Genomic DNA, 19,590 nt, shown 5'->3' on the forward strand with positions numbered 1-19,590 from the left:
CAGACCTGGTATGTTCAGTGTGCTGGTGTGGGTTCTGGGGTTCAGAGGTGATAGTCTAGTAAAGCTGTAAATATGTCACACTGTTCCGGACCAAATAACCTGCACACCCCTGAACCAGTTCATGAGCATTAAAACACAGAGATGCCTTGGCAAAATATCACAATCTGAGACATTTCTCTTTGCTATCCTAGGCTCCCCCTTCTGCGTCTGTCCTCTCCTCCTTCTCCATATGTTTCTCTATCCTAAACCTCCTATCTCTTCCCAGATCTGAACCTTATATCCTCTCCCACCCTCTGAATTTATTTAGTGACTACATGTTAGCGGCAATTAATATCCACCATGGTTATTCCACGAAGCGTTTTCCTTTCAAGTGAATCAAATTGATTCACCCTCAAGGAATTTCAGACTTCAACAAGTAGATGAAGAATAGTTCTGTGGTAGATGGAAGCTTGTGACAGTATTAGTGAGAGCGGGTGACATTTAGAATAGATGATCCCTGGGTTCTCGCTATCAGCCAGCTCCTGGTCCCTTGGGAGGGCCAATCCAACTTAAGTGGTGGAGGCCTGACTATGGATTGCTGGGCATCTGAGAGCGTGCCAGCGGTCCTGGCCTTTCAGGTGGCCTGTGGTCTCTCCCCCTCACCCAGAGAGACTGTTCCCTCCAGGATCACTTTGCTCTCATCCCTGCCAGCTCACAGAGCAGGCTTCCTCCTCTGCCCCTCCCAGCCTGAGCATCCTTCTGTATCCTCCGCTAAAATCCTCAATGCACCTTCTATGCTTTCTGGTACCTTTGGTGTTATTTAATGATGACTTATAATCTCATTCCCATTCTTTATGTGTGGACACCTATCCCTACTCTTTCATGGCAAGATTCCTGACAACAAAATTTGTCTTAGGAATATATTCTCTTAATGTGAACAAAATTAAGTTAAAAAATTAAATAATATAGGAAAAAAAAATCCACCATATGGAATTTGACTTGGTTGTTATCCTGTCTCTTCAAATAGCCAAAGGATGAGAAAAAGCATACTAAATTTTTTTAATAAATTATTTTAAATGAATTTGAAATTTGAACTTTACACTTTTCAAAGTTTACACACATGGAATTTACACTCAGCCACAAAATTCTTTGAAAGAATCAGATTAGGACCATTATCATGGATGTACTTGAAAAATATTTTTAACAAGCTTCAAACTGGTATTTTTAAAAGTCTTTTGATTTTTAAAAACATGCCACTCCTAAGAAAACTATATGCCCTCAGAAGATAATCAGAATGCAAGAACTCTGTGGAGTGGAGGGCTATTTGCCACATAGCTTTATAGAGACTAAGCGGCTTGGCTCCTGTCTCTCCGCTGTACCGCCCTCTCCCAGAGGTTCCTCTGAGCACAGCCACTCCTCTCTCCTTGGCTGATTTTCTGAATCGTGGGTAAAAGTAGCATTTTAAAACCACGTGCCTCCAACCTCATCTGGTCCTCTCTGACCGTTCCAGCCCTTGACTTTGAAAATGACTTAATTTGTAGACGCAACAATTAGCATCACAAGCAGAAAATGAGTTTCTGAAGCATTTGAAATTTTTGTCATTGTCTGAGAAAACGGCAGCATCTGTATGTGGTGTAATTTGTATTTGCAGGACGTTGAGGCGAATACAGTCAGACTTAAAGAACATGACCAAGATGTCTTGGTGCTGGAGAAGGTCCCAGCAGGGAACAGGGCTTCTAATCAAGGAAACTCACAGCCTCAGCAAAAGTAGGTTTGCCTCCAACACTGCAATTGCCAGACTATGATTAACCTTTTCACATGGTATCATCATCTCTACAATAGCACGTTCTCCTTTTTTTGTGGAAGACGGCAGCCTGTGTGACTGTTTTTTTTTCCTCTCTATTGACTAATCACACATCTTGTGGAGGATAATGTATCTGTTTCTGGCACTGCGTCGAGCTTGGTGCTGCCTAGAGTAATTCCGGAGAGAATATTCCCCTACTCTAAGAATGCTTCCTCTATACTATGTTCAACTGTGGTAGCTTTGGAGCAGAAGGCATCGGTAAGAACAATAGGAACAGGAATGCCAGGCAGCTTGAGGGATACACAGGCCCCTGGGTATGGAGAACCTTTGGCATTTGAATTTCATATGTAGAATTTCTCAAGAAGTGTTTTCATCTTGTTATCTGCATAACTATCTTTGACGGAAACCCAGACTTCAGATATAAAACAGTCTATTGACTGTGACCTGGAACCATACATTAGACCTCATCCATAGTTATTCCTGCAAATTTCAGAAGGGTATTTGCTTCCCATTTAACATCAGATCACCCATTTAACTGATTCTTTTTCAGTATATGTGTACTCAGTTCCATCTTTTGCTGCAGCTTTTTTTTTTTTTTTTTTTGCTACAACTTCTTACATGAGATTTAATCAAATGTATCAACATTTGAATAGTAAGACAGAGGAATTAGGAAATGTGGCTCTAAGAAATGGAAGAAAACTACAGAATCTTCATTTTAAAAATAAAGTTTAATTTTTAATCTTAGAGTAATAAAAACACCAATTCTGTAGCTAAAGACATGTGGCCAAAGACTGTGTTGGAAAAGAATGCATCCCAAGTATTTTTCTTTGTTTGCCAAGTAAATGGGCTGTTCCCATTAATCAGTCCACTCACCATAAATGATGAGTTTTTATTGTTTAGACTGAAAGCCTAAGGCTCAGACATTTCATCTAGATGAGTCAACATATCTGCAAAGAGAGGAAGGAACAGAATGTTATTGAAGAGCCATAGTGTATCTTGCATATTTTATCTAATCCTTATTACAACCCCTTTTAATGAATGGTGGAAAATTTTAGGCTCAGAGAAGTAAGTTACTTGCCCAGGATTACAACACTGGTAATGGTAGAGCTTGCATTCAAGTCCAGCTTGACCAACTTCTGAGTCTGTGCTCCTTTAGCCTCACAAATTACTCTAACAAAATATACTATTAAAGATATTAAAGATATTAAAGAGATATTAAAGATACTATAAAGATATAAATATATCTTTAACACTATCTAGTAAATGTTGCAAAGCAGTATATTTCAAAAGGGCTGACATAAAATAGACAATATTACAAACTTTTCACTTACAAACCTATAAAATTACTGTCCAGAATTCTTTATTTTTCTACTTTTCACTAACTATAAATTCTTGAAAAATGTTCTTGCGCAAATGTTTTTCAACAGTTGTCCTTCCAGCTGACAAAGGAGGATAAGAATGAAAACATTTTTTTTTTTAATGTGAAGGCTGGGACTACCTCCAGTGATTTTCTTTGTTGCTCTTAAATATAACAGTCCGTTTTATGTGATCATCTACATCTTTGATAATGCCTCAGATGTCTCAGGAAAATTTTGTTACCTGCAAAAGTAAGCCTTGAAAATTCCCTGTAACCTTAAAGATGTCCTTGGAAGGCCCCCTTCCCTCACCTCTTCATGGTGTGGTGGGAGCAGTGATCAAAAGGGTTTGCAAATTACAACAGCACTATATTCAGAGTGCTCTCCAAATATAGATTTTTTATTAACTCAAACTAAAAGGAAAAAGAGAGCCCACATATATTGATTTTATTTTTGGCCTGGATCTGATTTCTATTATAATTGGATTGGCCCAAAATTTCATTCGGATTTTAAACCCAAATGAACTTTTTGGTCAATCGAATACCTCCTTATTTGTGTCTGATAGACCAATTTGTATACATTTCTTATATAATTCAAAGACATGTGCATATTCACAGTACACCGTTTGGAAATAACAGGCATACAAAACAGTGCACCATGCCAATCCAGAAAAGTAAAAAGCCTCTCTTTCAAGGGGTCATTTTCCAGGTTGAATTTTCCCAAGCCAAACCAGAGTTGAAAAGTGGGGGCCACGTAAGTGAATTTTGACTGATGTTCTGGACAACTTGGAAAACATGGGAACAACCATGTCTATGGGTGGACTTAAAGTTTAGGATCCGTTAGGACCTCTGTATCCTCAGAAATTAACTTTTTTCAGCTCAAAGAGGGTCACCATGTTGGTGCTGATAACGTTATTTTTCTGATTCACTTTTACCCTGAGAAATCCAGAGCAGTTTATGCATACAGTTGGCCCTCTGTATCTTTGGTTTCCACATCCACAGATTCAACCAAGCGCAGATGGAAAATACTGGGGGGAAAAATTTCCTAAAAGTTCCCAAAAGCAAGACTTGAATTTGTCATATGCTGGTAACTATTTCAATAGCACTTATATTGTGTCTACTACTATTTACATAGCATTTACATTATATTAGGTCTAAAAGCAATATAGAGACGATTTAAAGTATACAAGAATATGTATAGATTATATGCAAATACTACCCCATTTTATATAGGGAACTTGAGCATCCATGGATTTTGGTATCTGTGGAGGTCCTGGAACCCACTCCCTGCATTTTAAACTTTGAAAGCTGCCTGACTCTCCTCAAACCACTCAACTCTGAGTGTGATATTAAAATGTCAATAGCGAGACAGTACTGCTCATGATAGATAAACTATATGAAGCCCTCAAACATTACCATTTTGGGTATCTTCCACTGTGTGGTTATGTGGTTGTAATAAGAGGGAATTTGAAATGACTACTCCTGTTTCAGTTAACGTGTTACATTTCCCTTAGACTATCAACCACCCAGACATTCAGCTCCATCCTATTTGCAGAAAGACGGCCTCTTTCAGGCACCCTCCTCCCACCTCTTTTTTTGTTCTAGGCACAGGCAGAAGTGTCCGCATTTCCAGACTTGGTATCAGAAGATTTTCTGTCACAGGTTTAAAACCTCACAGCTTGGATAGCCTAACCAGTCAGGGTTCTCTCTAACTTGTACTAGAGTAACTTCTTCATGCAGTAAACTGAAAAGAGCTGTACCATCTGGTCTTCAAGTCCTCCATTTAAACAAAGGTCAAGCAATAGGCATCTGGCAGCATCCAGCCTGAAACAAAGCAGTAACATGTTTCAGCTAAGCCCGGACCTGCCAGATCACAAGCCAGAAGCTCCCTGCCCCCTTCCCAACGTCAGAGTCCCCTGCTCTGAGAGAATGTCAGCCCCTTCTGCGGAGCTGCAGAGAGGGAAAGGATAAGATCAGGCAGCTGTACCACTAGAGAGAGCCTTTGGCAGAAACAGATGGATGCCCTAATGTCTCTGACTGACAGCTGGGCAGAGTAGAGACACCATTTTTCTCTCACTAGTGGGATGATAGCATGAAGGACTGCCACCCAGGTAAACTTTTATTCTTTTTGACCAGACAATACACTCTAGCTAAAGGATGTCCTAACCAAGAATACCAGGATGGGAAACCAACATTCTACCAGAGTTAAACTTTTGACAAGGGAACCAATTTCAAACTGATCTGTGAGTCACATGGCCAGCTATAGAGCTGGAAGCTTAGTAGCAACAGCTGCCCAAAGCCATGTGGAATAGAAAGTAACTGGTTTATGTAATGTAGCCCTTGAAGTATTGAAAGTCATTTATAGATATGCCCTCTCCTTCCCTCAAATGAAAGTGAAAGTGTTAGTTGCTCAGTCATGTCCCACTCTTTGCAACCCCACGGACTATAGCCCCCCAGTCTCCTCTGTCCATGGGCTTCTCTAGGCAAGAATACTGGAGTGGATAGCCATTCTCTTTTCCAGGGGATTTCCTGACCCAGGGATTGAACCCAGGTCTCCTGCATTGCAGGCAGATTCTTTACAGTCTGAGCCACCAGGGAAGCCCTCAAATAGTCATTGCCTATAAGAGGAAAAAACCTTTGTCTTCTACCCTGTTTACTTTGAGAAAAGGGTCAGCCGTTTGAAGGAGACTTTTTTATTCCCGGCTCCTCCCGTAGGCTGCAAAGACAGATTCTTTTCAAAGATTGAACTCTTCGGCTTCCTTTTGGCCCTGAGTGCAGGCACACATACGTGTGAGCACACACAGCACATGTGCATGCACATACTCAATAAGTGTAAGTAACACTGACCTCCCAGATGGGGCTTCCCTGGTAGCTCAGACGGTAAAGCATCATGCAGGAGACCTGGGTTCAATCCCTGGGTCGGGAAGATCCCCTGGAGAAGGAAATGGCAACCCACTCCAGTATTCTTGCCTGGAAAATCCCATGGACTGAGGAGCCTGGTAGGCTACAGTCCATGGGGTCGCACAACTGAGCGACTTCAGTTTTTACTTTATCTCCCAGATAGACTGAGTTTGCTACCTCATTCAAAACCAGGGTGGTTTCACTCACTGCATGTTCATATGCACAGAGCCGTATGTTGGATTGCCTCTTCTTCCCTTCCTCAGGCAAGAGGATAAGACCCTGAGATTTCATACATTAGAAGAATTCTTGGGATCTCAACACCCTTCCTTCAGGGTCTCAAGCAGGCAGGGAAGGGATATTGGTGAGGGGAAGAAAATGGAGTTCTCCTGGAACTGAATCCCACCACTGCTTTCTAAACATGAGAGAATTTTATTTTCAGTGTTGTTTTCCTTTCTTGTCATTTTGCTGTAAGTGTAAATGCCGAGCAGAGAAGCAAAGTCTGAACTTTGGAACAGGACCACCCAGATCACCTCAAAGTATTTTGCCTATGACCGTCTTGAATATGACTTTGAAATAACCCACACTCAGTTAAAAAAAATACATCCTCCCTTGTTGATTAAACGGTTTCATGGCTGGATCTCCTGATATAATGCCTAATACCCCCCACCCTGCCAAATAATTTATCTTTGACACTGAAACTATATGGACGTTCTACTGCAGATTTATTTCCTGTTATGGGAGGTTGTTTGCTTGTTGGTGTTTTAGGGATTTGTTTTCTCTCATTTTTAGCTGCATTTCCAAAGTACATTCCAGTGTACAGTTGGGAGATATGCAGCATTCCAGAAATAGGCAGGGGAATCCAGTACCGGGCTGAAATTTTGCAACAAGTAACCCATATATGGATAACCTAGTTTATTGTCACTTCCCCTTGCCCTGAGCTGCCCTGGGATTTACATGTTCCCTTTCATTCCCCGTGGAGCAAGGCTGACGTTCCCAGCTTGCTGGAGCCACTCTCCAAGAAGTTTAGTCTCATGTATGGAAAAAAAGAAGAATGTTTTAGTAACTACTTCAATTGTGATTTTTCTGTTGCCTTCCTGTGTGATTTTGATGAGGTACATGATCTTGTTTTTTTTACCATATGGGTCATGAGTTGAGTCAGTATGGTTCTCTGGGATCTCAAAAAATCTTTAGATATGTAAAAAGTTATATATCAATGATTTGCCCACTTTTGAAAAATTGAAATTAAATTAAAAATTGAAATTAATTGAAAAATTAATGATGGTTTTATTTCTCGTCCAGGTATACTGTGATGTCAGGAACACCTGAAAAAATTTTAGAGCATTTTCTAGAAACGATACGCCTTGAGCCAGCTTTAAATGAAGCAACAGGTAAACACGTAGAAGAGTTATGGCCATTAAATCTGGGCAGAGCACTGTGAAAAAAAATACATTCTGAATTCATTCTCAGTAGTGTATCAACAGCAGTTTTAGAAATGGGTCATGTGTGAGATCATTAGAAGAGCATCCTGCCAACCCTACTTTGCCTCCTCATCCTGGCTGTGCTTTGTAGATGGCCCAGTCTCATTCATACATGTTAGGAGTAGCCTTCCAATGGCATTTCTTAAGTTATCATTTAAATCCCATCTTCCATAGGTAACTATTTGGTTATAATTTAAATTCTGTCTACTCCCGCAAAGGATTAGAAGCTGCCTTCATAAAAGTCACAACCTTGCTCCAACTGGGAGTAAAGTGGTTTTTCCTGAGATTCTTGGACTGCCACAGAGTGGACCTATACACATGTTAGTTTCCTAGGACCGCTGTGACAAAGTAACACCATCCGGGGTGGCTTGAATGCCTCTCAGTCCAAGAGGCTAGAAGTCTAAGATCAGGTGCCGGCAGTGTTGGTTCCTTCCACGGGCTGTGGGGGAGAGTCTGAGATCTCTCGCCTGACGTCCGGTTGAGGGGTGGGTTGATGGCACTCTTTGGCATCCCTGGGCTTGTAGAGGCATCGCTTATCTTCATCTTCACACGGTATTTTCCCTGTGTCACTTCACATCATCTTCTCTCCATGCATTTGTCTCTCTGTCCAAATTTCCTCTTTTTATATCATATTGGATTAGGTTCCATATTCATTATCTTAACCAATTACAAATAAGGTCACATTCTGAGGTCCTGGAGATTTGGACTTCAGCATATCTTATGGGGAGGAAAAAAAAGTCAACTAATAATACCACTGTTCAATGAACTAGCCATGTTAACTATTACACAGAGATTTGATGGTGAATGAGATAAATCTCACCAGTGAACTGTTACTATTAGAGCTTGATATCCTTCTCTACTTTGGTCACCATCTTATGTGTGACTTTGGAACAGCCCACATTCAGCTCTTTTTTAAAAAAATAATTTGCTACTGTCCTGTCTCTCAGAATAATAGGCTAATATTTTAAGTGCATTGAGCTCCATAGAAGATTTCTCACTAAAAGAAGTTCAAATATTTGTCCAAAAATCTTAGTGGTTGTTCAAAATCTGTTTCTGTCATCTTTGCAGTATATTCAAGGTAAAGTTAGCATTATTGTTGTTATTATTATTCCTTCTAAAAGTATTTTACCACTGGCTACCTTCTTATTTTATCTTCTCATTCTAGTTTCTTATTTTGTGTAAATAGACTATCTGAGGTTTTTAATGTAGTGAATTAATTGGGGAGTAGTAGAAAAGTCAGGATCTGTTTCCAGAGCACTTGTTTTCAGTTCAATATTTGTTGAGGATCTTCTTGGGCTGGTGCTAAGCTGGATGCTATGGACAAAGCAGTGTGAATAAGAAACCACCCTCCTGTCCTCAGAAAGCTTATAACCTCCTGGAGGACAAAAAGGAATATGCAAACAACTTGATCAAAAGTCTGAGAGGACCAGGCAGAGTGTCACAGAGGAAATAGCTTTGAAATGTCCCTGAAGGAAGGCTGGTAATCAATGACTACAGACTGGAGATGGAAGCCTTCATGCTAAGGGGCAACATGAGTGCTGACCCAGAAACAGACAAGAAGGAGCAGATGCTCTGGCTTTGCTAGACTGTCATATACACCAAACTGTCAGAGAGAAGATGGGGCCTAGGAATTAGGGTCCAGATCTTCAAGTATGTTAGATGTGAAGCTAAGCATGAGGAAGTGGTTGAAGATGTCTGAGCAAAGAGAATGTGGTTAACATCTTTTCTTGAAAAAGGAAATCCTTAAGGGATCAGTTACAAGGGGATAGCTTACTTCCAAGAAGCAAACATAACCTCAAATAAATCATATTTCTAGGACCCGAGGTCAGGAAAAATACGGCAGATTTTTCCCCTCTGATTAACTGTTGCCCAGAATGTGTGATTGCATAATACAAAAAACCAGCATCTTCTCTAAAGTGATTTTGACCAAAAAGGAACATTCTAGTATATTAGAGATGATGGTATCTAAGAAAAGATCTGTAAGACTTTTACTACCTATGAAGAACAAACATATTCTTCCTTTTAAAGTCACTTCTGAAAGAGGAGGGGACTAGATGATTGCTTCTTAAAAACTTGAAGCCCAGAAATCAGTGCATGGTATGGCTGTCACATAGGCTGTGACTCCTGACCATTCCATTTTTGACATTAGAACTAAGTTCTCATCATATTTTAATACTGAACTTCATTTCCTGTAGTTTTTTTCTCATTTTGTTTTTAAGTATAATGGTATTGTGTGGCATGACAGAGATATTAACTAAAGCTAAGGTGGTAATCAGATTGCAATATATACATGTATCAAATCAATACATTGTGTACTTTAAACTTACATAATGTTGTATGACAATTATCAGTTTTTTTAATGAGTGTAATGATTAAACCTTTAGTCACTGATTCCAACTTTGATAATATTTGTTAATTTAAAACACAGACATTGGAAATTCAGTATATATAGTTAAAATTTTTGCATTTCTCACCATTTTCTATTTGAAAACTTATGTGAGTTTCACAGATCTTAGCCATGGTGGTTCATTTTTTAATTGAAAACCCCCGTAGCATCTTGGATTCCAAAACTTTAACACGTGTACTCTTAAGGCTTTTAGATCTGCCTTTACGTGCTTTCCCCTTGAGGTTGCTTGGATAATATTGTCTTTGCAATGAAGAACCAGCATCAGATTCAAAATGAAGCATATCTGGGCGGACTTGCCTTATTTCTTTTGCCATCTCCCTGCTTACCTATCTACAAAACGGCTTCAAATATAAGACATATACCACTTTAATCTCCCAGAGAGCTTTTGTTTTGCTTCAGTTATTGCTCACAGTTTTTCTTTTCTTTTCGGCTGCTTTTGTTTCCCTCACCGGTTCTCTGCTCTTATCATGTCCTTTTTCCATAATCCTATCACCCTTTCGTCTTTTATTGCTCCTTCTAGAAATAGAAAGTAGAAAAGAAATAAAGAAAATAGACATTGACAAAAGACAGATGGTGTAAAATAGACAAAGAAATGACCATATCTTAACTCTACATACATGGTACTGCCCGTGTGTGGTTTCTTAAATTATATATATATATATATTTTTTTTTTTTTCATTTATTGTGGCTAAGGTGACCAGTGCCATTATTACAAGTCTGTCTCTTTTTAAACTTACTGTACTTTTTGTCCACTGTCCTAAGGAAATTGAGTTTTGATCTCAAGCTCTGTTAATCTTTTTATTTTCATATGCCATGCTTCTTCATATAGTAAAACCACAATACCCCAAGCCAACATATAACCATTGGCCAAGAACAAACGAATAGATACTCTTGCTTTCCTCAACATTTCTACACGAATGTAATTTCTTTTTCTGCTTTGTTTTCCTCCCCTGCAGATTCTGTTTTAAATGACTTTGTTATGATGCACTGTGTTTTTATGCCAAATACCCAGCTTTGCCCAGCTCTGGTGGCCCAATATCCTTTTGTTGTGAAAACTCTATTCCCTTGACGACACCCCCCATGTCTAAGGCCATTATTTCATCCCATGCTCTCAAGGTAAGTCATGACTGGGGCAGAATTATGCTTTCTGCCCTTGTCAAACTCTGAAACATCAGCAGTTTCCCTGCCTCACCACCCCCTACACACACAGATTTCTGATCTCTCCTTGGCATGGTTTTCATGCGCCGTGTTTTAAGGATTTTCTCCTTATTACCTGTGTAGAGAAACATGAGCCAATTTACCTAAGGAAGGTGATGCTGATGAGAAATATACATGCCTGGGAAGTAGACTACAGAAGGTGATGGCGGAAAATATTATTAGGGAGTATTATTAGGGATCGCGTCCTAGGCTTGGAGACAGACTTTGCACCTCTGTCAGGATGCCTGGCAGGATGGACCATGATCTGTTCATGTCCCTCTAAGCTGTAGTTTAATCAGACCACAGACCTGCTGAGATATATACAGGGTATAATTGTGGGGCCACTTTTCTTTCACATTCATCCTAGTCAACCCTATCCTCTAGATACTGATATTTATCCCTTTGTGGCTGTTTTTATTATTATCCCATTGACTTATGTAAGGACACAAAACTTGAAATTCTAATGGCGTTTCCTCTAGGTAACTTGACCCTGAGCTTTTTTGGGGGGCAGCATTTCAGTGGTCTCTTGAGTTGACCAGCTGGTGCACAGTGTCTGGCAGAGGGAACATTCAGAAGACAGAAGCTGAATAAAAGAAGTGAATATTGTTAATGAGTGGAACCCTCAACTTTGGGGGAATGTGAAAGTGTATTTTCCAATTCTGCTTTATTTTTAAAGCAGCAAAAATACAGGCCCCCAAACACTTTGGCCTTTTTGAGCAGCTAAATATATGGAAGGAGAATAACTTTCTTTTTTTTCTAAGCAATCCAATCAATGTTGGCATGTTTTCCTTTTTCAGAATTATAATTGCCCTACCTGATTCTCATTTCCTTGTTCATAATTCTCTTTGAAGTCAACAGAAGGTGTGAGAATAGGAGATTGGAGTTGAATATGCTATTCAGAGAATGCTGCAAGAGTGAGATTTGGGTGTTTATTTGCCTGGAAACTATCTTTCCAAGTAATGACAGTTTAATGAGACTTAAATATATTATATATTCTTTCTGGCTCATATTCAGTTTTTCTCAAGTAAAATTAACACATTCAGGATCTCTCTGTGCTCTTTTACCTCCATACATGGTAATCATTATTAGACCTTTGAGATTTTTGGAAGGAAAAATGAAAACCACCATTGAGTGTAGACTTTTTTCTCCCCAACAGTTAGCATGTTGATAAGCTTAAGGCAAACGAAACCAAACGAAAAGTGAGGGAAGGTCATGGGCCAAGTTATATCATCTTGACAGCTCAGAGCCCCAGATACTAAGCTGATAGTCTTTTTGCAGATTTTTATTTCTTCACTTGTTAGTTTGTTCTCCTTCAGAATTGATTGAGAACATTCACAGTGTTGACCTCTGTATTGAAAGTAGAAGATCCCAGAGGGAAAGTTTGCGCCATGCCTCGGTGTAGAGGTGGGGGGTAACGACGTGGAGGGGAGGCGAAGGCAGGAGAAGTGGACATTAGGGTCAAGGGAGGCCTGTGGTGTCCAGTCCTAACTTTTCTCAGAGATGGAGGGAGTCAGGATGGTTGGGTACCATCCACACTACCTAAGTCCTCAGGCCACCCCCCTCACACCCTGCCCCATGAGAACTCAGATTCTCTTAACCGTTCTGTTTTGAAACAACCCTTTACATGCCAGGCACCACTGACCCATATTATACCTCTTTATCCATATAGGAGTTTATTGGGTTAGTGTCAGTTTTATTTAAAAGTGAGAATTCTGAGCCTCAAAAACAAACATGTCCAAGGCAAGTGGCAGAACTAGGATTTATCCAGGTGTTAGGATTCCAAGCCTGGGGTGTGGCACTTTTTTCCTTCACAACTTACTCTTCCAGAAGCTTATCCTTTAGAGTTTCGAAACATTTCTTGGAAATTTATTGCATGATACATGTTTATTTGTGCTTCAGTTGGCTAAAATAAAAGTGGGCCTGATTTGTTGAAACCAAATAAAGTGTCTGATAGAACTTTTTTTGTTTTATAGTGATGGATATGTTCTGTATCTGTGCAGCCAGTAGCCACTAGCCTTGAAATTGGGTTCTATGACTGAGGAACTGTATTGTTAATTTTATTTAATTTCAGTTAATTTAAATGTAAATAGCCACGTGTAACTAGCGGCGGCTATAGAGGACAGCTTAAGTCCGGTCCTTCAATTCAGTTCAGTTCAGTTGCTCAGTCGTGTCCAACTCTTTGCGACCCCATGAATTACAGCACCCCAGGCCTCCCTGTCCATCACCAACTCCCGGAGTTCACTCAGACTCACGTCCATCGAGTCAGTGATGCCATCCAGCCATCTCATCCTCTGTCGTCCCCTTCTCCTTCTGCCCCCAATCCCTCCCAGCATCAGGGTCTTTTCCAATGAGTCAACTTTTCGCATGAGGTGGCCAAAGTACTGGAGTTTCAGCTTATAGATACTGGGAATAAAACAAGAATTACTGTCCTGTAATGCCTGCGAGGCCAGGAAGACATCCTGCTGCAGGCAAGCAAATGGAAAGGGCTGTAACTTTGAAGGTCATGTGTGTGTAAGTGTGTTTAAACCATGCTAAGGACTCAATTTCTAGTGTGTTTGGCTCCGGAGAGATGCTATATAGCTTCCTTACATAAGCTTCTTTTTCAATCATAAGTAACATTAACAAACCGTAACTGACTTAAGCAATAAGGGAATTCATCAAAAGGATGGGGTAACTCAGAGAATGGAAGGAATCCTTAGAGCCCAGGCCTTAGAAAGGAACCTTGGGGGCAGCAACGAAGGAACAGCTGCTAGACTAAAGTGAAAGTGAAAGTTGCTCAGTCAAGTCCGACTCTTTGCGACCCCATGGACAGAGGAATCTGGTGGGCTAAAGTCCGTGGAATTCTCCAGGCAAGAATACTGAAGTGGGTAGCTGTTCTCTCCTCTGGGGGATCTTCCCAACCCAGGGATTGAACCCAAGTCTCACACATTACAGGTGGATGCTTTACCAGCTGAGCTACCAGGGAAGCCCAACAATACTGGAGTGAGTAGCCTATCCCTTCTCTAGGGGATCTTCCCGACCCAGGAGTCAAACGGGGTCTCCTGCACTGCAGGTGGATTCTTACCAGCTGAGCTTCCTGGGCCCTTGCCTCATTCCCACATCCCTGGGAGTAGCCCGGGTGACTGGTGACGTCTTGGTCAAAGGAAGGCAAAGCACTTTATTGAATAGTTTTTCAGAGACTGCCTATAAAGAAAAATGGAGAAAGTGGAGAAATAGAAGATGAACAGTCAGGAAAAAAAAAAAACAACACATAAACTGTTTAGCATCATGTCCTCATGTGACAGGGAGCTAGAATGTAAAACTGAACAAGTAGGCTAATACCCATGTTGTTATGGGATTTAGGGATAGTAAAATACTTAACTGCGTTCCATTAAAGCACTTAAATTAAGTGCGTTGATTTGGCTGTGTGTTTTTAAAGTACTTATTAATATATGTGACTTTTCATAGCAGCCCTGTGAAGAAGTCAGTATTTTCACTGCTCTTTTTCCAAATCAATAAACTAGGATAATGAAAAATTATGATTTGCTCAGAGAAAGGTAATTACTAGTACAGAAAAGACTTGAGCTCTGAGCCACTGGCGTCTGTTCTGTCCTTAATCCACATTGTGCGTCTCCTCCAATTTTGCTTTTAGCATAGGAGATGATGGTAGAACTCTGTTTAACATTAATATTTCAGGCCTTTTATGTGCTAATGAGAGAGACTCTATTCATTAGATATGCTTGGGACATGATTTGGCCTGATGAATACAAGTGCTTTATAATGAGTTTCTTAAATTATATTTGTTCAATTTCTGTACTTTTCATCTCTAGTTTCTTTAATCTTTTAAAAATCTGCACTTAAAATACAGTTCAATTTTCTGTTCGTCTTTAAAAAGAAAATTAACCCCTGCCCTTTATAACCTTACCAGGTATTACTGTGGTTAACATTTTGATATGTAGCCTTTCAGTCTTTTTCCTATACATTTAGATATATGCTTTGAAACATAAGGATGGGTCATACTCTAAATAATTATGTATGTTTTGTTACTAAACAAACAGAGCCATTTTTCTGCCATTAATTTTTTCATATCATTTCTCTGAATATAGATGGCTTGGTCATCGTTAAAAATAGAACATTCTCACTGTGAAAAATTCAATTTACAGAAAAAGAGAACAAAGTTCACCTGATATCTCACCGTTGAATTATGAAAAATCTTTCAGAACTTATATACATGTATAATCTTATGTATGTGAGATGATGTTATACATGCTTTGTAAAAATATGTGTTCTTTCATCTACCAGTATATGCTGTAGATCTTTTGAAATCAATATATGCAAATAAAACGCCATCATTTTGTTCAGATAATTCCACAAATGCTTACTGAACACTAAGTCTTAGCTAAAACTGCCTTATACGGAGTAAATACAATAGGTTTCCTTATTGAAAAGGCAGGGTATCCATCTCTTATTTCTTTGTGAATATGATCTGGGGATGTTCTCTTTATAAGCTGACTTGGATTCTCTAAGAGGAACACTAACCAAAATTTGTAAACCAAGATTTACAAAAGGGTATCAGATTCTTAAAGCCATGTTTTTAGGGATATTCTTTGCATTTCTAAGGAAAATTGTCAGCTTCAATTCTGTTGAAGCCAAATTTTATCATTCTAGTCCCTTACTTGGTTTCTGAAAAAATGTTTGATCTCTGTGTCACTATGAGAGCAATTTAGTCCTGCAGATATACAATTTGAGAATTTATTTCAAATAAGAAGGCTTAGTTTGATGATGCTATGAACGTAGTATCCTCTTTCAAAGAAAATGACTATATTATCAGATGTTCTACAAAATATTTTATATGTATCTTTCTCAGCCTCATATTAACACTGGGAGATGTGTACTCTTTTTGCATTAAGGAAGTGAGACTGAGCAGATGAATAATGTGCTCCAAGTTACCTACTAGTAAGGGTTGTAGATCATGACAGACTGTGCAAAACTCTGAGAGAGATGGGAATACTAGACCATCTTACCCGTCTCCTGAGAAACCCATATGTGCATCAAGAAGCAACAGTTAGAACCCTGTATGGAACAACTGACTGGTTCATGGTCAGGAAGGAAGTACAACAGGGCTCTCTGCTGTTACTCTTTTGGTTTAAAGTGTATGCTGAGCACACCATGAGAAATGCCGGGCTGGATGAAGTATAAGCCGGAATCAAGATTGGCAGGAGAAACATCAATAACCTCAGATATGTGGATGACACCACTCTAATGACAGAAAGTGTAGAGGAACTAAAGAGTCTTTTGATGAGGGTGAAGGAGGAGAGTGAAACAGCCGGCTTAAGACTAAAAAAAAAAAACAAAAAACTAGGATCATGGCATCCAGCCCTATTACTGCATGGCAAATAGAAGGGATAAGGTGGAAGCAGTGGTAGATTTTCTCTTCTCAGGCTCCAAAATCACTGCGAATGGTGACTGCAACCATGAAATCAAAAGACAATTGCTTCTTGGCAAGAAAGCAATGACAAATCTAGACAGTGTGTTGAAAGGCAGAGACATCACTCTGCCGACAAAGGTCCATATAGTCAAGGCTATGGTCTTCCCAGTGGTTGCTTACGATTGTGAGAGCTGGACTATAAAGAAGACAGAACACCAAAGAATTCATGCCTTCAAACTGTGGTGCTGGAGAAGACTCCTGAAAGTCCCTTAAGACAGCAAGGAGATCAAACCAGTCAATCTTAAGGGAAATCAACCCTGAATACTCCCTGGAAGGACTGATGCTGAAGTTGAAACTCCAGTATTTTGGTCATCTGACCTGAACAGATGACTCAACGGAAAAGTCCCTCTTGCTGGGAAAGATGGAGGGCAGAAGAAGAAGAGGGCATCAGAGGATGAGAGGGCTGGACAGCATCACCGATGCAACAAACATGAACTTGGGCAAACTCCAGGAGATGATGAGGGACAGGGAGGCCTGGCATGCTGCAGTCCATGGGGTTGCAAAGAGTAGGATACGACTGGGTGACTGAACACCAACAAAAACAAGGGTTGGGACAGTATTTGAACCTAAGCAATGTGTTGCGTTAGACCAAGTCCTAGCTGCTCTGCTATGAGTACAAGCCCCTGCCTAAAACTAAAAATAGCCAAGAACTAAAGACTTCTAGAAACAGAGAATTCTGAAAATCAGTGAGAAAAAAAAAAAATTCTGAGCAAGAAAATAAGAAGTAGGAAGAGCTTCTGTGAGCTCCAAGTTAACGGGTACACACAAACAGAGATCAACCCAGGAATGCCAGGTCTTGTGAAGAATTCCAAAACCATCCATTTCCAGATTCTGAATTATTTCCAGAGGTAGAGCAGTAATAATATTGATGATCAGTAACCTTTAACTGAGCAGCTGGTATGTCTGAGATATATTCTGCATGGTTCACCAGTATTGCCTCATCTCCTCCTCGACAGCTATCCTAGGAAGTTTACTGATGGAGAGACTGGTCTCACAGAAAAGTTGGGAAGCCACAAGATGAACCCAGGTGGTCTAATTCCAGAACCTGAGTTCCCAAGCACACGTTGCATCAAGGAAGGAACAGACTTAGTGCTCAGGATGGGGGAGGGGAGGCACTTCAAAAGGCAAGCTGGGTAGTAAAGAGGCCCATAATACAGTGGGAAGAACAAGAGCTCTGAAGTCAGGAGACCCGTGTTTAAAACCTACATCCTTTAAGCTATATGACTTGCAATTATCTTTAACCTCTCTGAACCCTGCCTGTATAATAGGGGTAATTACACCTGCCCTACCCTCCTCACCAGGTTGTTGTGAAGATCAAATAAGGCTATGTGTGTGAAAGTACATTATAAACCTTAAAGCCCCTTATAAATATTGCCCCTCTATAAACAAATGATTGTACACCACGAGACGGACATAGCATAAGGTAAAGAATATAGTAAAGCTTTGTTGAGTCAGTGGGCAGATGACCCCCAAAGTTTGTTTTCAGCTTCAAGCAGAGATCTTGCATGCTAAGCAGGGTTTTAAAAAACAACAACATTGAAGAGTATCAGTTTGAATGTTGATAAGTGTTTTATAAATAGCTGCATAATTAGCATGTACTTACTGCAAAAAGTATACATAATATTTTATTCCCTGTTGTAGGCTGTAATGAATCTGCTGCCTCTACATCCTAGGAGGTTTTCACTTACTTTCCCCATGATAATTTTAATACGTGGAACCATTATTAGCTGAATTAAGAATAAGTAAATGAGCAGTAAAAAAAAAAAAAATACAGAAAAATTACAGGTGCCTGTGGTGAGTAAGATAATAACTAGGTAAAAATATATGAAATAATTATAGTGTTTGAACAGCAGAGCCGGCATGAGGAAAATGACTCAATGGAATATTAAACCTGCTGTTGGCGGGGTAGAAAGGCTCTGTGGCCTTCACCTCTTCTGAGTCCCAGCCCAAATACCTCGCTGAAAACAGATCCAGTTTGTCCTCATCCATGATTTTGTAATGTCAAAGGAGTTGGTCTGATTCAATGAAGATTTAGTCATTCTAAAAGCCTGTGGGCCTGTAGACTAAGTACCCAATAACTGAAATATTCTATTTTAAAAATATACCAGAAGTTGGTATTTGTTGTAGACCTAACCTGGTGACATTGAATATGAAGTTATTTAGAATATATCTATGATTTGTATTGAATATCTCAACAAAATGGAATTAAAGGTAATTTAGATAGTTTTAAAGAGCTTCCCTTTAAAGAGCTTCCCCTGTGGCTCAGCTGGTAAAGAATCTGCCTGCAGTGCAGGATACCTGGGTTCAATTCCTGGGTTGGGAAGATCCCCTGGAGAAGGTATTCTGGCCTGGAGAATTCCATGAACAGTATAGTGCATGGGGTTGCAAAGAATCAGACACAACTGAGCGACTTTCACTTTAAAGAGCTGTGGATTGGGGTTAGGGGGGAGAAGTATAAGAAAATACTATTATATGTAGCACTCCAAACAGTGTCATTGAATAGTTTAAGGTAAACATTCAAGGCTTTTTATGTTTCATGTGCCCAATCCTTTATTAGGAAATGCAGAGATTCACGAAGAGTTTAAGACATGGTTCCTGCTCTTAAGGATTCCATTTTTTGTATTTTTCATTTTTTTCTTCTTGAAGAATAGTTAATTAAAGTATTGTTTTAGTTTCAAGTGTAGAGCAAAGTGATTCATATATATATATATATACACACACACACACACACACATATATACAGGCTTCCCTGGTAGTTCAGCTGGTAATGAATCTGCCTGCAGTGCAAGAGACTGCTACTCAATTCCTGGGTCAGGAAGATCCCCTGGAGAAGGGATAGGCTACCCACTCCATTATTCTTGGGCTTCCCTGGTGGCTCAGATGGTAAAGAATACGGGTTCAATGTGGCATGGCAGAACTCCATGGGCAGAGGAGCCTGATGGGCTACAGTCCATAGAATCACAGAGTCAGACATGACTGAAGTGACTAAGCACAGCATGTTTT

At 39.9% G+C, this 19,590-nt stretch overlaps 1 protein-coding gene across 10 annotated transcripts in view; it reads left to right on the forward strand.

The window, feature by feature from the left end:
* RAPGEF4 (Rap guanine nucleotide exchange factor (GEF) 4) overlaps positions 1-19,590 on the forward strand; it is a 274,066-nt gene that overhangs the window by 208,348 nt on the left and 46,128 nt on the right. For all 10 annotated transcript variants that reach the window (XM_010843829.1, XM_010843832.1, XM_010843828.1 and 7 more), the window contains 3 exons: positions 1,631-1,746; positions 7,338-7,426; positions 10,880-10,958. In XM_010843829.1, coding sequence (XP_010842131.1) covers positions 1,631-1,746; positions 7,338-7,426; positions 10,880-10,958 — 284 coding nt within the window. The remainder of the gene's footprint in view (positions 1-1,630; positions 1,747-7,337; positions 7,427-10,879; positions 10,959-19,590) is intronic.

Source organism: Bison bison, unplaced genomic scaffold (genome assembly GCF_000754665.1).
Source record: "Bison bison bison isolate TAMUID 2011002044 unplaced genomic scaffold, Bison_UMD1.0 scf7180017864190, whole genome shotgun sequence".
Lineage (NCBI taxonomy): Eukaryota > Metazoa > Chordata > Mammalia > Artiodactyla > Bovidae > Bison > Bison bison.